Source organism: Phalacrocorax carbo, chromosome 7 (genome assembly GCF_963921805.1).
Source record: "Phalacrocorax carbo chromosome 7, bPhaCar2.1, whole genome shotgun sequence".
Classification (NCBI taxonomy): domain Eukaryota; kingdom Metazoa; phylum Chordata; class Aves; order Suliformes; family Phalacrocoracidae; genus Phalacrocorax; species Phalacrocorax carbo.
This window is the reverse complement of record NC_087519.1, coordinates 46,193,819-46,216,431: the sequence shown is the minus strand read 5'-3', so window position 1 is coordinate 46,216,431 and position 22,613 is coordinate 46,193,819. Positions and strand designations below refer to the sequence as shown.

The 22,613-nt window shown below is 39.3% G+C and overlaps 1 protein-coding gene across 3 annotated transcripts in view; it reads right to left on the bottom strand.

Annotated features, from left to right (window-relative positions):
- Positions 1–326: 326 nt before the first annotated feature.
- The window catches only part of MME (membrane metalloendopeptidase), a 49,709-nt gene continuing 27,422 nt past the window's right edge, over positions 327–22,613 (bottom strand). For all 3 annotated transcript variants that reach the window (XM_064457838.1, XM_064457840.1, XM_064457839.1), the window contains exons 13-23: positions 21,999–22,127; positions 20,978–21,076; positions 20,360–20,440; positions 19,286–19,389; positions 17,091–17,149; positions 12,121–12,240; positions 11,292–11,425; positions 8,979–9,044; positions 5,452–5,547; positions 4,972–5,048; positions 327–1,725 (exon numbers count right to left, since the gene is read on the bottom strand). In XM_064457838.1, the coding sequence (XP_064313908.1) occupies positions 1,626–1,725; positions 4,972–5,048; positions 5,452–5,547; positions 8,979–9,044; positions 11,292–11,425; positions 12,121–12,240; positions 17,091–17,149; positions 19,286–19,389; positions 20,360–20,440; positions 20,978–21,076; positions 21,999–22,127 (1,065 nt within the window). In that variant the 3' untranslated portion in view covers positions 327–1,625. The remainder of the gene's footprint in view (positions 1,726–4,971; positions 5,049–5,451; positions 5,548–8,978; positions 9,045–11,291; positions 11,426–12,120; positions 12,241–17,090; positions 17,150–19,285; positions 19,390–20,359; positions 20,441–20,977; positions 21,077–21,998; positions 22,128–22,613) is intronic.

The following is a 22,613-nucleotide window of genomic DNA, read 5'->3' as shown; positions in this document are numbered from 1 at the left end:
CTATTGCTCTTGCATTAAGCATGACTCTTCCAGCTGGGAATTAATGAAAAAGAACTTTTTTTCTCCTCTCTTTAACATACTGTTGGCGAAAAGCCTTGGGAGAGCAAGTTTTCTGCAAGCAATTTTGGTGTGATTTCCTTGGATACTAAATAACCTTCTAAGATCTGCTTTTAAACGAGAACAAAATTATTTGAATTCTCCTTTTGTCAGTTGTTATAGATGTTGAAGTGTGGTGCTCGGGCTGAGTGTAGAAATTTATTTGCAGAGAATATTTTTTTTTTGTACTTTTGTATTTCATATAAAGAACACACATTGCATTTGGCTCATAATTTCCATTTATTATCAAAATGTTTTTATCAGATGACAAACTCAGAAAGCTAAAAGGAACATAGGTTTTTAAATATACCTATTTGTTGTAGCAGTCATCTGAGGTATCTGGTACTTCTTTTTGGAAATCTGTTTGCTTTGATATACAAAGCAGTAAGTTCCTTTGCAATCTGCATGAGGATGTTTAACACATGTCATTGCAGATTTAAAGCCTTTTACCTTCTTAAAGCTCCATTCTTGCAACCCGCTGTGCAGCTTTACTGATGTGAGGACTGACATCGATCAGAACATGTACAAATTATGTGCAGGATCAGATTTTAAACACTGAGAAAGTCAGCCTAAAGACTCGAATATTGGTATCCTCCATTGGAGAGCTCAGTTTTGTAGGCTTCGTCTTAATGCCTAATGCCATGCTTTACTCAAAATTCTCAGTTCTATGCAGCCACTGATAAAATATATTACAATACTTCAAGTCAAAAGTGTAGCTCAGATTTAAATATAAAAACTATGATTTATACATTACTAGAAAATTTTAAAAAGACCAACTTTAGAGAAAGCAAGAAAAAGCTTAGAAAACTGTGAAAGGGTCTTTGATCACAGTCTTGCAGATTATTTGTCCAACAGTTAATAAATTACTTACAATTTCAGTTTGGCTGGAAAGGAGTAAATAAACTGCTGTAAATAGTGACTTCAGATAATACACACTGGAATAATTAGTGAGAAGTTACTTAATTACAGCAGGCCTTTGGACTCCTCTTGTATAAAATGGTTTCAAGTAAAAGTGAAAACATTTGGTAGAACAGACTAATCATAACAGCAGAGGGTACAAAGTCTGACACTTAGGATATAAACCATTGTCTCATTATCATGTTATGATGTCTAAAACTGTGTGTTACTTAAATATTTCCTTCCTCCGCTTGAGCAGAAATATGTTTTCACTGACCAGTGGGAGATAATGTGTTATACTTTGACATTTTAAAATAAATCCAAAAAGCCACTGGCCAGTGGGGAACAGGATTAACTACAAGTGAAATGTTACTGCACACTGTCAAGTGATTTAGATTCTACAGGGTTCAGTGATAGGAAAAGCAGCCGATCAGCTACAGCAGATAATTACTGCATTGTCATTTGTCCTTCATTTGATGTTTTGATTTTTTTATTTTTGCCTGTTTACTAAGAATTACAGTGACCACTCTAGCACATTTCCCCCAGTTTTCTTCCCTCCTCCTCTGCTCAAAATTAGTTCAAAATTTCTTTTTTTCTGGAAAGCTTCTCGAGACACAAGGTTTACAGTCCCATCACCAAACTCGGCACTTTTCAGCGGGATCCATGTAGTTTGTGTTGGTGCATGAAAAGGCTTCAGAAAACTCCGGAGAGTTTTGCAATGATCCTATGACCCTTTAAAACAAAAAACACAACATCTTGTCATTGTTACTTGCCTTTGTTTAAAGCCAACAGATGGCTGACATTTTGTAACTTCTTTTTTTGCATCACCTCAAAACACTGTGGGAAACTCTGTGTTTTGGAACTCTGACTATTGCTTCCCTTTCACCTCAAGCGGCTGTATTTTCTCTTTTCAGTTCATATGGTCCCTACTGCAACTTCCCAAAATATACGACCTGTCCCTTCTTCATCACTGGCTTTCACAAAACTTCCATTTATTTCACTTGGAACATGATTATTGCTTGTCATTAGTTTTCACTGAGAATTTTTTCAGCTATGTTTTGCTGACAAGTTTCTTGGTAAAGGGAGAACAAGACCCTGAGGTAGAGGACTGCAGTGTAACTTCTCAACTCAATGAATGTCCATTTACATTTTTACCGCAATCAAGTTTTAACTAAGAACATAGTGCTTCTCTGGGCATTCTCCACAAATGTTCTAGTGAATGAGTTTCCTGAAAAAAAGTCTCATACAAAGAACAGCTTCGAAGTGAATATGAGGACATTCGAGCTAAAGCAGGTCTTATAGGTGTAATTGTGAACATATGTGAATCTATCTGCTAGGAGTTGCTCATTCCTTCAGGAATGGAAATACAGCATGCACATACCTAGGCAGGAAAACAATGTCAGCTTCAAATGTCAAGTACAGATACTGATGCACAGTGATTGTGGACTAGGAATTATCTGAAGAACTGTTTTTTTTGAGTAATTTATGATTATTCTGTGAATAATCTTAATCATTAGATTCAACAGGACCAGGAGGTGTCCACAGAAGTCGAGGTGTAGTTCAGCAGCTGACACCTGCAACAATTTCACTGTCTCTACAAGACCAAAAGCAAGACTATTTGCCAGTTGGTCTCAGGAGCCAGCAGCAGCACAGAGAAATAATTACCAAAAAAAAAAGTGATCTAGCAGTGCTTCATTGGTCTTAAGGACTAGAACTGCTAAAACAGGATTTTGCCAGAAACAGAGCACAACATGTTTTTGTGTAACAAAACTCTAAATACACTTGTTATTAACAAACAGCTAAAACAGCTAAAACAGCAGTGGGCTAACAATCCTGCTTCATTTACTTATATCCCCAGAACTACAGGGCTTTGGTACACAAGCAGGGCTTGACCTGTATCTGTTATTGTGCTTGCTATGTTTTAATTTTGCATGTTAATGCTCGGATACGGATTCCCTTTTGCCTGCCTTTGACAATTACCTGGTCTAAGGCACCTTTCTGTTAACTTATTTTTCTAGTGGACGAAAGATACCTGTCCTGTACCAGAAGTGTTTGCCCAGGACTCAGAGTTATTAGCCCATGGACTAATATTGTACTATGCAATTAACAATTTTTATGAAGAGCTGCCTGTCCTACCTGCAAGGAGAAATAGCCTGCAGTTAGTGTAGCAGGTGTTAAAAGAAACCACAAAAACCCCCACCCCTCCCAAAGTAAAAAAAAAAGCACATTGGGAGCCATCGTGACATTTCAATACTATGTCATTAGGCAGTAATTTTGTGGGTATGTCTCGTTCATTGAAATGCTTTTGATTTTAGAGCTCTTAGGAGGGCCTTATTCTGAAAGGCATTTCCCAGTCTAAAAATGTTAGTATGATTTCTCATTAATACTTGTGTAATTCCATATAAAATTTATCTAGCCTTTCATACTGATGTAAAAACAGCTCAATACATGATGTAATATACCCAAAATATACACAAATGCTGAACTAGTGAACTTGAAAGGACTCGTGACTCATACAAATTATATATGCAAAGAGGAGGTGCAGTTCTGAACAACTGCTGCAGAGCCTCATTAGCATTGCAACCAAATTCAGCTGGTCGTAGGACCCGATGCATAAACCGCCTCCGGGAGAGATCTGTGGATAGCACAAAAACCACCCACAGGGAAATGCCAGTCAAGTAGCAATTGAAGCAACACTCGCTGCTTTCACGAAATGTTTGGGTATGTGGGATAAACAAAATAATTCTTCAGTGAAAAGCCACTGAAAGCGAGATACTGGAATTAATGTACAGAATTGTACTGGGAGAGAAATCAGCTACTGTGTGCGTGAATCCTGGAGGTGACGCAGCCTTTCAAAGCTAACAGAGATGTCATGATGTCTGACATTACTACTTGATCTCATAGCATTTGACCAGAGTTATTAGAGCAAAAGCATTGTTACACTACTGATGAATAGGTTGCTCTGACTTAAAAGAAAAGACCCTAGTCTAGCCCAAAGACTTCCACCCTGTACAGCCAAGTTTCCTGCACTTGACTCTACTGAATTCAAACCCTCCTATTCCTGGGAAGGCTGACTGGGAAGGCAGAAAATACAAACTTGCTTATTGCCCCACAGCATGCAGGTTTGCTACTGACTGAGGGGCAGTGATCTTCCACCTAAAACTCAGTTCTGTTACTCTTGCAAGAGAGAAGAAATAGTGACCTTGTGTGACACCTGGGACACAGCGGAGCCCCGGTTCTGGGCTGCAGGTGTTATGAGTAATGCTGTTAACGTAACAGCAAAGACAGGCCAATCCACTCTGTTGGAACAGAAGAACGTCTTTCTAGCTGTAGATGGCAAAGACTATCAACAGAAGGTCACTTCTCTCTCATGTCAGTGTTCAGAGAAGGTGAATTCTTCTTCATGCTTGGAAGACTAAAATTCTTGCACGCCATAGATTAACTGGAGATTTTACTTGTGACTTTAGTGGAGGACAGAAGTCCAGCCATAGCCTTTGGTCTTTACGAGAACCCTATCAGGAGCTATTGCGGGAGCCAGGGGACTTCGGAAGAGCACTGGATTCCAGACACAGCCACTGGGACTCTGCTGTAGCGATCATGCACATCTGGTAACAGCCAGGTGATGGTTTGTGTGTCCTGTGATGACAACTGTTCAAAGCTTCTCAATAGGGCGGACAGAATTAAGCTGTATTGTCTCAAGGGTGAGGACAACTTCCCCACAGCCTTATTCTGCCTGTGGAGCTTCCTGGGAAGGACTGGCTTCTGTCAGCACAGAGCTATGCTAGGGCTGCGAGGTCTAGTGGGACAGTCTGTCTTTCTCTCTTCTAACCATCTCCAGTATGCTATGTCTATAGAGATGTACATACCTAAATCTACCCTAGTAAGTGCAAGCTAGCCTTCTGTATAGTTTTTAAAAGTCTATAGCTAAAAACTGTGTTGCACATAGGAATTGCACTGAAGATTATTATAAATGCTGACCTGAATTTGCCTGGGCTGTGCACATCAGTTTTGATGGAGTTCACAGCATATTCTGGTCTGTATGTTCCACACCATACCTACACACATAACAAAGAAAAGCATTTGTTAGCCATAAGGTTGTTCAGGAAGAGACCTGCTGTCATTACACTATGAAATATTTAATGTTGTGAGAATAAATTTCACATTAGAACATAGAGGAAAAAAAAAATACTGTTGTCCCCAAAGGCACTTGGGTACAAGAAACTGTCTACCAGACTTACTTGTGGATTAATTTGTTTATTTAGAGAAGATAAAAATTACCTAACAAGGATTTATTTTCACTACTTTGTAGTTACTTACTTTGTAGTGTAGTGTTTGCTCAGTTTAGCCACTTTGCCAGCTCTTAGAAAAACTGTGAAAGTCAGCCTATTGTTTCTGGCTTACTGTTAAACTGTAACTCAAAGTGGTTTTCAAAGCCTTCAGTCAAGAAGTATAGAATACCTGTGCGAAGTTCAGAAAAAACAGCTGCTTATGGCTCATTTTGAGACCAGGAAGAAGTTTTTCTTTTCCATGCTTTTTCACAAAGTTTTGATAGGCCTGTAAAATGAATTGAATAGAAATGTTAAAACTTCCAGCCCAGACAGTCAAAATGAAATGATGAAAGGAGAAACATGGGTTCTTTGACATAACTAATCATGGACTACCTTGGCCATCCATCTTACCACATGCCACCTTTAAGCAAAAAAAGACAGGGCTGTTTCTTAGCATTCTAATACCAGTGGCCTGACTGAATCAAGACACTTTACTCAGTAATGGGCTTTACAGTTGTATTTTCACCAGATTTAGTGAAGCTGCCCAACTTATATTGGAATAAATGGTAGGAGAAAGAGGCTTAACGGAGGCAATTTATTGTAGCAAAAAGAAGACGAGGCTAATGGAATTATTTCAGTAAGATGGGGGTACACCCAGACAAAAAGATCTTTGCATAACTATGCACCTTTTTACACGGGAAGAAAATAAGAACGCAAAGTAGGACAGTTGTGTTCTGAAATGCAGTAGCTACAGAGAGTTAGTATTATTTTTCAGCAAGCTTTATAATAATTAATGTATTAAATTCCATTGGACTGTTACATATTTACCTAACAAATCCTTTCACAGGATTAATTAAGGACTGCATAAAGCAAGGCGGTTGTGTGTTAAAAAAGTAGAGTATGTTCTGTAATGGAAATGACTGTGAAATTCTCTGACATCAGCTGAGGGGAAGGTGTAGTCGGGCATCAGCAAGCTCTGTGCTAAACCAGCCTCCAAATCATCACGGTTCAGAGCTGTCTGTATAAAGGTTCAGTCGCAGCAGCTCTGTCTCCTGCAGGATCTGTAGGTCACGCATTACTGCCAGTTACCCTCAATATGTACTTTGCGTGGTAAAGATCCACATGGGCAAGCATGCGGCTGTGCTGCTTTCTAAGGCACAGTCCCAAAATGAGCATACCTGAGGTGTCTCACATGATTTGGGGATTCCCTGTGCGTGGATTCCTGGCTAAGTGACTGTGCTGGGCAAACCAGCCTGCCTCTGCTCAGAGAGGCACAAGTCATCTCCAAGACAATCAAGATGTGATCAGAGGATTCATTCCTCCCCCATTTGTTCACCTTTCCCTCTTCTTCTTTCTGTTAGACTTGAGAGATGTGGGGTGAAAAGCTTCAGCTGTGGAAAAAAATCATTCTTCTCTCTGGTTCTACAGAACATGTGTATTTGCTATCCTGTTTACAGGATTTTTCTTCCTCTCAAATGTTTATCACATAAATGTATTTCATATTTTTTTGCCAACTACTGGGTTAGAGTCTAAAATAACACACTTATGATAAGATATGCTTTCCCTTTATACGATGCAGAGTTCCAGGATCCAATTTTACTACCACAAAACTGATTCTGCAGGGAGAAGAAATCACTTTATCAATTTTCTAATGTTGCATTATGAAAAGTAGATTTTTTTCATTGTGATTTTGTTGATTATTTTTTTCTTTTCAAACATTGCAGAAGACTTTAAAACCTTCCCATGGTAAGAACAGCCTTCATGTTTCTTATGATGACCATGTGTCACACAATGTGTTGTTAGTATATCGTTACTGATAGAAAGATGGTGGCAAATTGGAGAAATGTTCTGACTAAAGTCAGTGCCAAGCTACTGCATGAGTAAAGCCAATCAGCTGCACAAGTGCAAGCTGAGGAATGAGCGGTTAACCCATCTACGGAAAAGGCTCCGGGAGTTTTAGTGGATAACAAGCTGAACAAGAGCCAGCAGTGCCATGGTACTGCAAAAAGGCAAGTGCCATACTGGGATGTATAAACAGGAGTGGCTTATGTAAGATACATGAAGTAATCCTTCTACTCTACTTGGCAGTGGCCAGGTCTCAGCTGGAGCACTCTGTCCAGTTTTGGGCACTGCACTTCAGGAAAGATGTGGACCAACTGGAGAGAGCCCAGAAGAAAGCAGCAAGAATGAGCAGAGGTCTAGCAAACATGACCTATGAGGAAAGATTGAAAGAATTGGGTTTGTTTAGTCTAAAGAAAAGAAGTCTGGGCCTTCAAGTATGTGACAGCCTTCAAGCCTTCAAATACATAAAAGATCGCAGAAACAGAACAGATTGCTTTCTTGAAAGCAAAGACAGGATGGCACTCAAACTGCAGCAAGGACGTAGCAGAACTTCTCTTACAGTATGTTTGAATCATACAGAAATAGTTGATTCTACCTGCGAGGGGGTGGGGGAGGGGCGTGGTCTAGATGACCTTTCAATATTCCTTTTGGACCTCTTTTTACTATTTACATGATATCTTAATATTTATGAATATTGAATTCTTCTTTTTTGGGTAATACTTCTGACCTTCTACTTTTTCTCTGGCTACTCCCATTCATTTCAGAAAGAGTAACCCCTTTCATGGGTTCGTAGTTGTTTTTTTAAATGCACAAATGTTCCAGTAACTGAAGATCAGGCTAATCTAATATGCCGTACTGACGCCTCTTTTAGGCTTCCAAATAATTCTTTAAACTCACATTAATAACTGTATTTGTCCTCAAACATTAATATTCCTAGTGAAGTAAGTGTTGCTGATGGCTTGCTTTGCAGAAGCTGTGGTAACAGCTTTGAGAAGTGTGAGTTGGGCCACACATGCCAGCAGGCACTTTGTGGAGGAATGGCAGCACTCCAGTTGTCATGTGTTGAATGTTTTGCCATAGAACGAGGTGTTCAGGGAAGGAGAGGGAGGATCATGTTATTAAGGCCTGCAACCATCAGATTTGCGAGTAACAAGAAAAGTTCATAGAGAAGCCGGCTTCCTTCTCACCTCCCAACCTGCATTCACAAAGACCTCACCTCTGCTTCTTTTACTTTCAGCCTTCACGTTGGCCGATCTGAGGAGTTAAGTATCTATTTCAGGAAGAGAATGGAAGCAAAGCCAAAAAACACACCAGCTCCCATGGCAGGTTGAGCGCAAGGAGTCCAGATGTCACTGACATCTTTGGTTACCTGTCCAGGTGACCTAAGTCACTTGCGCAAAGATTATATTTTGAACAGTTTTTTGATCAGTGAATAGCCTTTTATGTAGGCAGAGACTGTTTATGGGACAGAAGAAAGCCATTCTGTCCCTCCTTCCTGGCATAAAAAAAGCTGGTGAAGACAGTCAGAGGCAGACAGCTGCTCGGTATCACCAGTTTAGTTAGGCGATGGTCCAAGAGTGATTCATTATATGTTTTCATTGTGTAAATTCCCTATTCACAAAAGAAAAAAAAAAATATAGAGAAAGAAGTCAGCTGAAAAAGTGCACTAGGAACAGATAGTATGTACCCTGAAATAATTAACATGATGAAAGAAATGCAACAGCTGGTCAATAGTTTTAAACCATGCTTTGATGACGCAGTCAGTATGGTCCTGTCCGTAACACACAAAAAAATGTTTCTTCTTCAAAGGCTCCGACATTAATTCTCTTAACCTATGATGGTTTCAGCTAAAATAGAAAAATGGATGCTGCTTACCTTATATGCTTGTCTAATACCCCCATTATCAGCAATGTTTTCTCCTAGTGTGTTGATTCCACTCAGCTGCAAAATAGAAAGGAAAAGTACAGTTTTCTGAAAAGAAGAGCTTACCCAGGACCTGTAATGCCAACCTTTGTGCATTTTTCACTTTTTAAAGGCAAAAATTCCCTTAAAATCTGATGTTTTAGCAGAAGATTATGTTAACATCTCTAAAAAGTCTTTGCCTCCCCTGTCTCAAAATCATGCAGATACTATTATTTTCCCCAGTCCTCTTCCTTCCCCTACAGGCAGCTTTCTAGGCTCTTGTATCTCTTTTAAGCAGATTTTCTGATGCTGAGTCATTTTTCATTCATTTTTCCTGTTTTCGCCATGTCCTTAACCCTCAGCTTCTTACTGCAGTCCCAATTAGAGGAAGCAGGCAGAATCTGTCTCTGCAGTCTACGAAACAAGTAAGAACCCAAACTCCAAATAGTTGAAATTATCCGTTAACACACATCAGCAAATCTGCTGGAAAGTCAGAGTTTTCCTGTATATTAGGCAAGTTAGGTAGCTCTTTGGTAGCGAGATACACAGAAGATATCCAGCTGGTATAGTATTTGTAAGTCAGTGAAGTATCACTAAGAATGATGAAGCTTTGGTAATGAAGAATCTGTAATTTTATTTTTAAAACATTATATTTTTAACCTTTAACCCAAGATATTGGGCTATGATATTCAAAGCTGCAAAACTTAGAATCATCATTAGATTGAATTTAATGTGTGAGAAAAATAGCAGAATAATATGTTGAAATATTATTCTCTATTTTTAATGGTCTCTCTGTGAGCCCCAACAATTTAACACACAGATTAGGAAAACCTCAGGGCTGGAAGTTTTATCTTTTCTCTATTCTGTATGACAGAACATACTGTCAGCTTCTAAAAGAACCAGACAGCAGTAGTCAGAGAAATAGCCTCTTGTAAGTGCCTTCTCATTCCCACTTAACTCTAGGAGGTCCTATCCAAGAGAAATTTTGTTCCTTTCAGAAAAGCAGGTGGCGGCACAGTTCAATGCCGCATGTGGTTATCCAGTGGAGTCCAAAATAAATAAGGTGGATGTTAAAAGCAAGCGGACTTCCACAGGGCAATGCAACTGAATGCTCCTGTAGTAAACTGCTTTGCTTTTTTAATGGGCAGCAATGGTCCAGGGGCTGACACTCACTTGCCATGTCACTTGCCACGTGGAAGATGCAGGAGTGTGAACTAAAACCTGCACTGGTGCAATATGTATCTTGGCTGACAGAATGATGGCTGCTCTGCTAGTAACTGTGGTTGAAATTTGCTCTCTGTAGCTTTGAAATATGTGCACTGCCAGCCTGGGACAGTAAAATCCCTACAGCAGCAGGGTGGGAGCAGCGTGATGATGGTTAAAGTGTCTCTAGATTATTAAAGCTGGGTTGTGTACTAGAGGCAATGTAGGTGCATTAGCAGAGCATTTGCTCACCCCCAAAGTGACATGCTTTGAAGTGCTGTGTTACATACACAGGGCTGTCTCCTTCCAGTGGCAGTTTTGCAGCTTGCATTTAATAGAAACAGGACTGGTCTCCTGTTCAGTGTGAGTAATTATAATATAACTGTCACCTGTTTCTGTGAGTTAATGGAATATTGATCTTGTTGGGGACGCAGAACAGACCTGATCCTGCTAACTGTTCTCGTGAAATTAGGGCTTCCAGACACAGAGACTACACTGAATGCCTAATAATTCTAACTGCAGACTGCTATAAATGCAGTCACATTTAGATTGCCTGCCTCCCCTGAATCTGCATGTCATCTTTTACTCTCCCACTGTACCCTGATTCTTCTCAGACCTTCTTGCTCTGTAGTCCAGATGTTTGTCCTGGGAAAAGAGCAAGAAACTTCTGAGTGAAGGAAAGCAGCAGGTAGCACTTGTTTTGATGGGAATAATATTATTTGTGCATCAAGATTTGGGAAAATGAGGTTCAAACTTCCAAATTCTTTATTCTGTTGCTTTGTGGAATTAAAAAAGAACCTCTGAGGGCCCAAAAGGCTTCTAGGACTGCCACGCACTCAGAACATAAATCCTGCCTCTTTCAGAACATTCAGTGTATGTGTGGAGTTTTTACCACTATCTTTAATTTTAAGAATCTCTCTTGCTTTTTTTTCCCCTCTTTTTTGGTGTAGGGGCGGCAGCATTGTCCATAAGCCAAGAGAGCATTCATGTGAATAAGGGTTTGCATGTTTAGGACATAAAAAGGACATAAGATTTTGTGCTTCCTCATTAAAAATAACATTGGTAGTTACAAATACGACATACATGCTGTCCGCCTGCTAGGTCCCAGGAAAAGTTTCCATACTGGTACACCATACACTGGGATAGCTCCTTAAAATTGCGTGCTGATTCTTCAGTCCACCAGTCCACAAGGTCTCCATTCTCATTAAAATTTCTGCCTGTAATAAGATGTTAACAGAATTATGTATGCAGGAAAAGAGGTTTCTGATGCAGTAAGAGGGGTAGCAAGTAGGCGTAATCGATCATGCAAAAAAATTGCTGTAATGAGGCCATCATACAGATGATGTGTTTGGATTTTTTGTTTTTGTTTTTGTTTGCTAAGAGGGCTATATTTCAGCAGAGGAGGAAAACTAATTCAGACTGAATCAGAAGAAGGGATTAAGGCTCTCTTAGGAAGCCTGGTATGGTTCTGACCTGTGACTCAATGCTGAATTGATCATAGTGTGGTCTAGGAATGAACGATGTGGCTGGGCAGCAGGTCTGATAGCGAGACCCTTGGGCTCACACCTGTGCCAGCCTAGTGACACACCCTGTTCACAATTATGTGTCATTTATGATGGTTTTTGATGTCGCCTTTGGGAAAAGCAAGTGACCAGCAACCATATTAAAATCCCTTGTGTGCTGCAGGCCCACATCCTGGGCTGTTGCTGCAGCCTAGCAGCTGCAGGAGTGTCTGTGGGATTCTTTGGATAGCGCTTTTGGGAATCATCACGTAGAACAATACTGTAAAGCCTCAGATTTGGTCTTATGTATGGAAACTTCATTTTATCAGCCCCCTGGAATGATTAAGCACTAAAGCATGTAAAACACTCTGTGCATTGTAAGTTTTGTAACTAGAAACTCAGTGCCTTACCATTGTCATCAAAACCGTGTGTGATTTCGTGACCGATGACCATGCCTATGCCACCATAATTCAGAGATTTGGGCTGGGACGCACTGAAGAAAGGGGGCTGCAAAATGCCAGCAGGGAAGACTGCAAAAAAACCCCGCAACACAATTAAGGCACTGCCTCATTATCCTGTGCGCACAGTGTGAACAGACCATTTTTATGGGCTTCAACCAAAGTCATGCTGTTCCCTCAGATTTACCAGCAACAATAAGTGAATTGACACGTGGTAATGGCTGTAGGACAGTAGGAACTGATCAGCAGGACCACTCCCCTACCCTCTCAAGCCTAGCATAAAGCAAAATAGCTCTTCTGACACTTGCAAAATCATGATCAGCTTTTACTTTGTTACTTTGGAAAAAAGCAGTTTACTTTTCCAATTTACAGCACTTAGCATTCTGGGACTCCTGTATTATTATTAAATAAACCTTACAACATCATGAGAAGTGGGAGGGTGTTCCCCTAGCTAGAAGAATAAATTATTTGATTGTTGCCCCCACCACAAATAAATCTGAGAGAGAGGAATTTATTCTTCCATTGAAAACATCAGTAATTCCCGCTAGAATCAATAAAAATAGGCCAAGCTGGCAATGCAAGGACTGGAAAAAAGCAGTTATTTTCACTCATTTCTGTGCTCATTTTCTAGGCTTTTAAGAAACAAATTAGTAAAAAAGAAACCACGTTGCAATTGCGATCTTTTTAAAAATGAAGAATTAAATAAATTCTATAAAATATTCAGTATACTTTGTATCTCATGCAGCCCTTTTCCCTATACCTCAGCCTGCTGCAGCAATATAGAGTATTAATCCTCACTGTGAATGTGATGTATGTAACTACAAAACCTGAACAAAAAAGAGGAATTAGATGGCAGTTTTCACATGACAAAGGAAATAAATCAGATACTTCTTGCATTTCAGCTTCATTCCAGTACAGCTCTAGCAGTTGCTTTCAAGATGAGAAAGAGCCATGGGAAAAACGAATAATAATAAACAGGTTAGAAAATAAACTATTTCTGCTGTGCAGTGCAAACTGCTGTCTACTATCATAGTAATTCTATTACGTTATTAGTTTGACATGGAATTAAATACCCAAATGTTTTGATGTTGTTATCCAAAAGTATTGATATTAAAGACAAGAGTGTAAAAGCCATACTCTATGATGGGCTATTAGATGGTTGGCAAAGCAGCGATATCTGGAGCGTTCAGCATCAGAACACTATTATTTTTTGAGAATAGTGCCAGCAAGATGTTTACTCAGAATGATACACATCAGTCCTGGTGGCTTGGAACATTACAAGTGTCACTTGGTTGGAACTCAGCCTGTCTTTTGCTTGAAACCATAGGACCGTCTTCCCTCCCTGGAGGCAAGACAGTTACTCAGGACTTCCAGTTCAGTTTAAATAACACCCTGTCACCTCATCCATTTTTAGAGTAAAATGTCAGAATTTGTAGATTTTTATTTCTTTTTAACTCTACCCTTCTGAAAACAACTCATTCCATGACTTCTGTTACATAATACAGGTCTGAAGTGGACAGGCATTTCTCCCACGGTGGGATACATTTCCAGTGGAGGTTTAAAGAAGCGAGAAGTACAACTCCTTTGGGATCTAAAGGGCAGATTGTACTTCTCAGCTTTGTGAACATCCAAGGCAGGAAAAGGCATAAAGTATTTCCCTCAGAATCTGTGCAGCCCTGGACAAACAAGAGAACATGCTGCTTTTCTTCCTGAACATGTTTGAGAACAGCAATGCCTTTACCGGCACTGGCTGCTGCACAGTATCGCCCCAACAGCCAGAAGCATGGGTCAGTTACATTTTGTGTATCTGCCTGTGGCTCAGAGGTAGCTGGTACCTAAAGGAACATACGGTGGGCTACCTTACCAGCAGCAGCTCAGCTGAAAGTTTTTGAAGTTGAGTGGCATCCTTATGACCAGTGCTGCTGCTGGAACAGTGAAGATCAGACCATACTTAAATGTAATAATCGAGCTCTGTATTTTCTACACATCATGCACAGAAGCCCTCTTTAGAGGGATTTTTCTTTTAAAGCATAATACTAAGCTAATTCAGACGTGACTCTAAAGATCACAGTGCTTTAATTATCCTGTGGCATGCCATAGCTAAAGGATGAGGAAAGTACTTATGGCTCATATTAACTGCCAGTCACCAATTTCAGTATTCCAAATCGTGATTCCTTTTCTATGAATTACTGAACAAAGCTATTTTAAACAAAGCCTTCTGAGCAGATTTTTGTGCTAAATGTTGAGTAATGAGCTAAATGCTCACTTAGCTTTACCACCTGCTAAACTGATTGCACCATCTTGCCCTCCTTAACCAAGCAGTGCTAGTCAGTTAAGTCAATGCAGTTCTGTCTCTATGAGGTCTATCTTGGATTTCACAATGCTTACTTCATGTTTTACCTTTAGAACCCACTGCAAAGTCAGAACAGTTTGGGTTAACTGGGAAAGTTCATGAACCTTGGCAAATATCACCAGTTTTTACTAGGATGTGAAACCTAAAATAGGTGAGTATTGTAGCTGCTGAATTGCTATGCAAACAGCGCTGCACCGATACCCCTTTGCAGTAGGCTGTAATCTCTTGTCCTGTTTATGACTGCACCAATATAAGGTTTCCTCATTCTTGCCTGCATGATGTTGAGGCTAACAATGCCACAGTCCCACTGTGCCCAAAACAGTACTCTCTGTGATTCTGAAAGCACGAGCTATTGCAGAGACACAGGTGACTAGTAGAAGTCAGGATCATATTTGCAGAAGTCTGCTTAACAGATCACCTGACTCAGTAAAATCTAGGGCTCCAGGACTTTCTTTTATCTTCTTCAATTCTTCAGTGGGGAAAGAAATACTTAAAAAGGAAAAATCCTGTTGGAAAACTTGGTTTAGTTTGTGGATTTCTTCCATTATAAACCTGATGCTATTCCTTTAAATCTGCACTCGCAGAATCAAGTCTTGTGTGATCAGGGGCGCTAAATCAACTTTATTTTTTGGCACAGAAAATACCGACTATGAAAATGTTAGTATCCTGTATTAGACATACACTGTAAAAACGGGAAGAAAACTGCATCTGTCTCGCTTAGTGCAGCTGTGCTTGCAGACTGTACAGCTGGGAGTGCTTTTTGCCATGTATTAAAGTATGATACTTGGTCCCAAAATAAAGCTTCCGATGACCTCTGCTGCTACTCTAAGTCCTGCTGGCAGTGGCAGTCTTGCAGATCAGTGACATTACATTTGACACTAGTATTATAAAAGCCCAGTGGAAGAAAGTACCTGACATTTTTCACCTTGATTCAATGGTTCATCTGATAAACGAAGTGGGACTATATCGGAAGCCATTACTGAAGTCTGAAAAGAAGTGACAATTTCATCCCTGGCAATAAAGATAACGTCTCCACCAAATATTTTCTTTGGAAGCCTTCATAAATAAATAAGAAATAGCATTGTTTCATTCCTGTGCAGTGCCCTGCAGGACAAGGTTTTTTCATTTTTGAGAGACTTGTTTTCAGGAGTTATACATGGATCATAGTGCTTCATTAATGGCTTAGAAAGGACACTGCAATTTACGACTTGGATAATAACAATATTTGCAGAACAGGTATGACAGAAGTATTGTGAAGCTTAATTAATGTTGTAAAATGTTTTGTGATTCTTGAAAGACCACCACTGTGAAGAGACCTGGAATGGTTCACAAGATGAGAAACCTCAGTGCTTCCATGTGGTTCTAAGCTTTAGCTATAATGGATTTTTTTTTTATTTCTTTAAAAGCTTTTTAATGCTTTCTCTTCTATTTTAAGTTATTTTTAACCATGGATGTTGGGTAGGCTGACGTTATGAATGTTTATCCTCAAAAGCAGTACAAAAGCTATTTCACTGAACTGAACTTTTCTCTTACATTTTAAATTTGATCTTTTCCTTGGTTTAATCTACCAGGTTTCCATTTTCATTTTTCCAATGCAAAAGAAGCAGAATTAAATGACATGAGAGACAGGGAACCTGAAGTCATCTGGCAGATTTTAAATCCTGAGAACAGCAATTAAGCATGCTTCAAAATTCCCTAAACTTTTCTTAAGCCATATGTAAAATAATGTATGTTAGAACTTTGCATTTCAGATTGCTAACAGTTAAGACTTGCAATTTAAATGGGACTACTTAAAGTGATACTAGTATAGGGCTCTTGTATACTGTGGCTTATAATTAGATCTTGAGTGCCACAGACAAGATAGCTGGTGAGAGATTTCCTGAGTAAACTTCGTCTTTTGGGAAATGCTGGTTTCATTAAGCCCCAGATGATCTCTCCCAGCTGTCACGATTATTTTTACATAGAGAAGGTGGTGGCAGAGCCATGTAGGATTTCTGTCTGCTTGGGACTTGAAGCGGCTCTGGAACAGTGACTGTATGCTCCAGAAGCAGTGACCCCATAAGCTCCTGGTCCCATGCAGCATGGGACAGTTGGCTCAGCCACAGCTTATGTGAAGCTGTTAGCTGTAGTCTGTCTTCTGAGCACTGGATTTTACAGCTGTGTATGGGAAAGTGCTGGAGATGAGGAAACAGAAAGTAAGAATAAGCAGGGTTTTGCACTAATATTCCAGCATTATTTTTTTAGTCAGTGGTTCCTTCAGGTGAAAGTGGTACTGTAGTCCTTGATCATCCTTTAAGAAAAAAAGGAATGCGGCCACCAAATTTACTTGGTCTGTAAACTTCTAGCCACTCCACGCTGCTATTGCTTTCATGGCTGAATCAAAACATGAGGAGACAAAACCACTATGAATGAAACCTCTGATTTTGCTGCACTGAGGCCCTTCTGCAATCCCCATAATATTAAGATGGTTTCACTTCTTGATTTTAAAAATACATACATAGACATATATATATTTATAAATAATTTGGCCATTAAATCTGTATCCAGTTAGTAAGTTGGTAAACCTTACCTATCTGATTCCTACTTGCTGAATAAAAAGCATTGACAACAGCAGCTCCACTTATCCACCTAGTAACAAGAGAAGAATAGATGTTAGAATTTCAGTTCTTAATGGCAGAGTTAATGATTACTGGAACAAACCTAGACATTGAATCACAGAATAATTGAGGTTGGAAGGTACTTTTGGAGATGACTATCATGTCCAACGCCCTGGTGCACTCAGCATCTCATTGTACGTCAGACATTATAATCCCTTAGCCATTTTAGTAGCCCTTTCCCTTTGTTATTTGAACTGATTGACAATGATACTTAATTTTTGTTTCTATTTCTACCCCTACTGCAGCATTGCACAGGCAAAATTTCCCATATAGAGAAACGGAAACACAGAACCTAAGGTTATAATGGTATCTAAACATTTGGGGATAACAGAACTTTTTTAAAGACTGTTTACTTAAAAGGATTTCTGTGTCACCTGTCATTGTCAAATATCCAGCTACCCCAAATACCAGTACATTACGAATATCAGATTAGAGACTATTATAGTTTTTTCCTTAACACAATTTCTTGAGGAATGAAGGTACATGCAAAGATCATCATGAGCTCTTGTGGCAGAGGCACAGCTTGATTCACAGTCCTATGGTTTAATTTAAATAATACCTACTTTCCTTGATGAAGGCTCTCAGCATTACTTTTGCGTCCATCTCAACACATGGGAAATAATGAGTTTTAACTCTTTTTTTCTACTTTACAGTTTTACTGGCTTTCATCAGTGATCACCTAATGAAATTCCTAAAATCACAAGCAGGGCTACTGTTTTGATGTGGGTCATTACTGTACACATTTAATAATACTTCAGAAGATATGTCAGATAAAATGAGATAATGGTTCTACAAGATAAAATAGCTGGGCCTTACACAACTGAAGTTGTATTTCCTGGCTTCATGCTCTCTTAGTGAAATTAATTTCTATGATAAATGATATATTTGATAACTATTGCATATGCCAGTCATAAGCAATGCTAAGTATTCTAACAGTGGCTATTGCTTAAGGGAAAATTAATTTGCAGAATAAATTATAACTCTCAGAGGATAATCAATTGTGGTTGATACTTCCGGGCTCACTTCAGGGCAACCTTTGAATGCAGTTAAACTTACGGCAGTTACTCCTAACTAACATACACTTGTGAGAACAAAATAGTTGTGTTAAATCCTGCTGAAGCAAGTGAACAAGCCAAGCCGAAACACAGCTTAAAGTTAAAATAGAGCAGAAGTAAGGTGGCTTTTAGGTGGAACATAAATTTTCAGTTAATGATATGTAAATACAGAACAGCAAAAGCAACAGTTGGAACTATTTATCTCTCAATCTCTCTGGGTCTTGTTTGACCACCCACATGGTGAAGTTTTTTCTAACATCTAGTCAGAATTTTGCATGCTCCGGCTTGTGTTTCTTCCCACTTGTCCTATCATTGTGAATCTCCAAGAAGAGTCAGGCTTTGCTATATTGCCTCCCATTAGGTAGCTGGATACAGCAATAGGGCCTCCCGTTAATCTTTTGTTTTTCAGACTGTAAAAGCTAGTTATCTTATCCTCTCCTCAACATAAATCCAGCTCTGCAGCCCTTATTCAAATGAACAGTCTTGCGAAGTTAGCATGGCCTATGGTGACCACAGTAATTTTTCTTATTTGGTTTAAGTTAACTTCCAAATGGGTCAGAGCCGAGACAGGAATCAGCCGGTACAGCCAGGCAATGTGCCTTGATACATCGTTTGGTGTATCGACATTCTACTAATATTTTAATTCAGAGCAGGAGTACATTTCTGAAGTAAATTCCCACTCACCCTCATTTAATCACGCTTTCTCTTTCCTCATGCTGTCTCTGAGCAAGAGAAATTAAATTCTCAGGGATGAAATTCATCTTTCAGATGAACTTAATTAAAAAGCTGCTCTCCAGGAGTCCACTCTGGAAACAAAGGGACCAGACTTGACCTACGCCAGAATACTTAACCTACACCATCTCCCAATTTCTTTGCCCTACTTGCTAAAGTAGGTCCAGCCTTTGATAAACAAGCAATGCCCTCTTACCTGCTGTCCTCATGGAGGAAAACGTGCAGCAGGAAGGTGATTAAATCATCACTAATTACCCTCCAAGTACCTCCTCCTGTGGAAACTGGATGAAAGTCTATACACAGTATTTTTAAATACTTACTCCTCTTTGTCCACCTTTTCTCTAAGCTTTTTCAACCTTTTCTTCTGGGTAAATACTAAATTTTGAATAATGTTTTCAAAGTATTCTTCTTCCTTGTAGTTCAGCTAAAAAGAAAGAGGGAAAAGTACTTAGTGGTGGTGTTATTCATTTTCAATAAAAGACACGTGAATCTGGAAAATCTAGTCATAAGCTTGATGAGCTAAGCAACGCATTTTTAAGAGAGTATTTTGATCTACAACTAGAACTTGGTTTGCAGTGCTCTGCTATATCACAGAGTTGATATTGTAGCTGGATACATTAGTGGCTGTGCAATTTTTTCCAGAGATCTTTATTCCCTCTTTAAATATATCTTTTGAGTGGAGTTCAGCATTTGTTGGTTTTGACCCTAACCTCTGGCAGTTGGCTGCTTGAAACCAGTAGCTACCAGCTTGGTAAGCTGCAATTCCACCTTAGAAAGAACATATGAGTAAGTCTCAAATGATGTTTTAAAAAGCATACTTTGGTTATATGTCCATATTTTTCAAAGTTAAAACTTTAAGACATATTCTGCCTGAACATACATCTATACTAAATCCATTAATGGAGTTACTCTTGCAAATGAACCTACAAGGTAAAAGAATACTGAGGTCACATTTTGCAGTGAAAAGCTCAGATGCAGTTTAAATTTTATGGATCATCCAATGTCATACGTCAGGGACTAGTTCCAATCCGTAGATAAACAGGCACAGTTACTAAGTTATGTGTACTTGCATCCACTTCAACAAGTGTTACATCAGTCTGTGGCACATTTAGAAAGAGTGGACCGAACACCATTGGCTCCATGTTTTATTCTAGCCTAATTCCTCTAGAATTTATACATTCCCCTGAAATACCATCAAATACTTATCACCATCTGTACTGGATCTGCTGTACTACACTGGCTTTTTAAACATCATTATTTACACCTGTGCAACTGAGCACAGGATTGAGTTATTCTCTGCAGAGGCATCCAGTTCAGCTTGGCTACAAAGGCAAATTCACCGTTTTTTCTCTTAAGACCCTTTTCTAATTATACCACCTATTGTAGATACTTACCTCCTGGTACTCGCTGTTCAGCTTATTATCATCAGTCACGATCTCATCTGGATAACCAATCCTCTCTCTAATTGCTCTTGCCTAGGGACAAGATAATTTGATATCCATAGTAAGTCCAGCCCTATATTAAAATCAGTCATAAATTATATAATAAATGCAATATGGAAGCAACTGCAGAAAACCCAGATGTTAATTATAGATGGGTTTTGTTTACATTTTTTTTATTCATTGAAAGCACTGTAAAATTTATGGTTAATTATAACAATCGAAAATTCTAGAAAGTATGTTCTGATCCTTCCTTTGTAATTAAACTTACAAAAATGTGCACAAGACAGCCAAACATACTTCAGCTATGCTGTGAGTTGAAAGGCTGATTTAAACAAATAGTAGAAATCCTGAAATATTTGACATATTTTACAGTATCTAAAATAGAAATAAAATTAATAACTGGACGTTTTTTAACTTCAGTACATTATAGGAATGTACATTTACAAATTTCCAGAAATTTGTAGTTTGACTCAGTTTGGGTCTGCATCCTTATTTTTTTCAGAAAAACCAACTGAAATACTGATTTTTATAGAAATACACAACGTTACCAATATTTAAGATTCGACTTACTTTTTGTTCTGCTTTCTTTTTGGTTTCTGCATCCATCCAGGTAAGTTCATCCAAGGTTTTTATAAAAACATCACGTATATCTGCAATCATTTCCTCAACCTTGAAAAAAAATCAGTGTGTTACAAATCCACATAAAATGATCCAATTATTTTTCCACAGTCATGGGTTGTTTATTACAGACTTGTTTTCCCTGCACTAGCTGCTTGAGCGTATGCTGTTTAGAGGCCACACTCAAAATCTGGAGCTCAAGTGAAGTAGTCCTTTTAACCTGCCCTGGGGGAGGAAAGGGAACGGGCATGAGCTCACAAGGCAATGCAGCTCAGACTACAAAAGATCTGTCATATATCCATCCGCTGGATGTTGTGCATCTGATCAACTTATTGTGTATATATCAATGACAAAAATGGTACATCTGAAACCTGGATTACAGTAGGGGTGATAGGAGGAAAGTAAGACTTAACTCCAGCTTAATTTTCAGCAGTTTTCTCTGTGACTGAAGAAAAACAGAAATAACTGATCGTCCCTGTGCCCCATGTTGGCAGATGAGAACTAGCATCAGTTTCAAAGAAAAAGCAGTGACTGTTCATTTCAGTAAGTGCTGCTCCTCGGGCGTGTGTACTGGCTCATGCACGGTCCATTGCTGATGTGCCAGTGGTGCTTTAGCCTCGAGGCTGGCTCACAGAACAAGTGGAGCAGGCAGATGCCTCCCTCCCTCCAAGCACACACTCATAATCTTCATATTTCACACATTACTTCACACGGTGGTCATTTGCTTGGAAAGCAGGCCAGCCCAAGACAAGTAATGCAGAAGTACTTAGGTGCAGAGGAATGACTCTCCTAGCACATACATTCTGTGGCACACTGAGAAGCAAATCTGAAGGTTAGCTTTTTTAGAAAGTGAACCTGCTATATAGAAAATGTTGATAAAATGTGTAATCAAAGCTGTGTAAAGAACTGCATGGTAAGTGACAATGAAGTGATGCTTAGATGGCACACAGGCTAAGTTTGCTAAAAGCTTTACCACATGTTTACTGTCTCCAGCAAATGCTTCCTGTACATATAATCGTCCCACTGCATTCTCCATGTTGCCATTGACGTAGTTCGCACAACGACGCCAAACAGCAGTTTCTGATGTTGTGCCGTAAAGTGCCTGTGAAATGTAAACATTAGGTAAAATAGTGACATCTGGGCCCACACAAGATGAAGCAGAATGGTGACTGACTGGCAGATGTGTGTTTCAGAGGACTGTAGTTCACCTTGAATACATCCATTTAATTCATATTTGTGTTTATGGCAGTTAGGTAGACTCACTCTGTAATGGGAACATCTGTCACAGGCTGAGTAAATACGAGAATCATTAGCAATATTCTTTATCCTTCCAAAACATGAAAGGTAAAGAGAAGAAAACTACTCTAGAAGCTAAGAATGGGAGAGGTTAAAGAGAAGTACCTCAACACAAAGCAGGGATCTGTATTGCAGTTCCAGCTCTGACAGGACCATAGTGATTATAGAGCAAATTAATTTCTGCAGTGGTAGGATTGTGTTTTCCACCCAACCAGCAGCTTCTATCAGAGCCTCCCACCTTAAGAAGCTTGCAAAGTAGCAGCTCATTTACTCTGTGTGATGTTGCTACAAG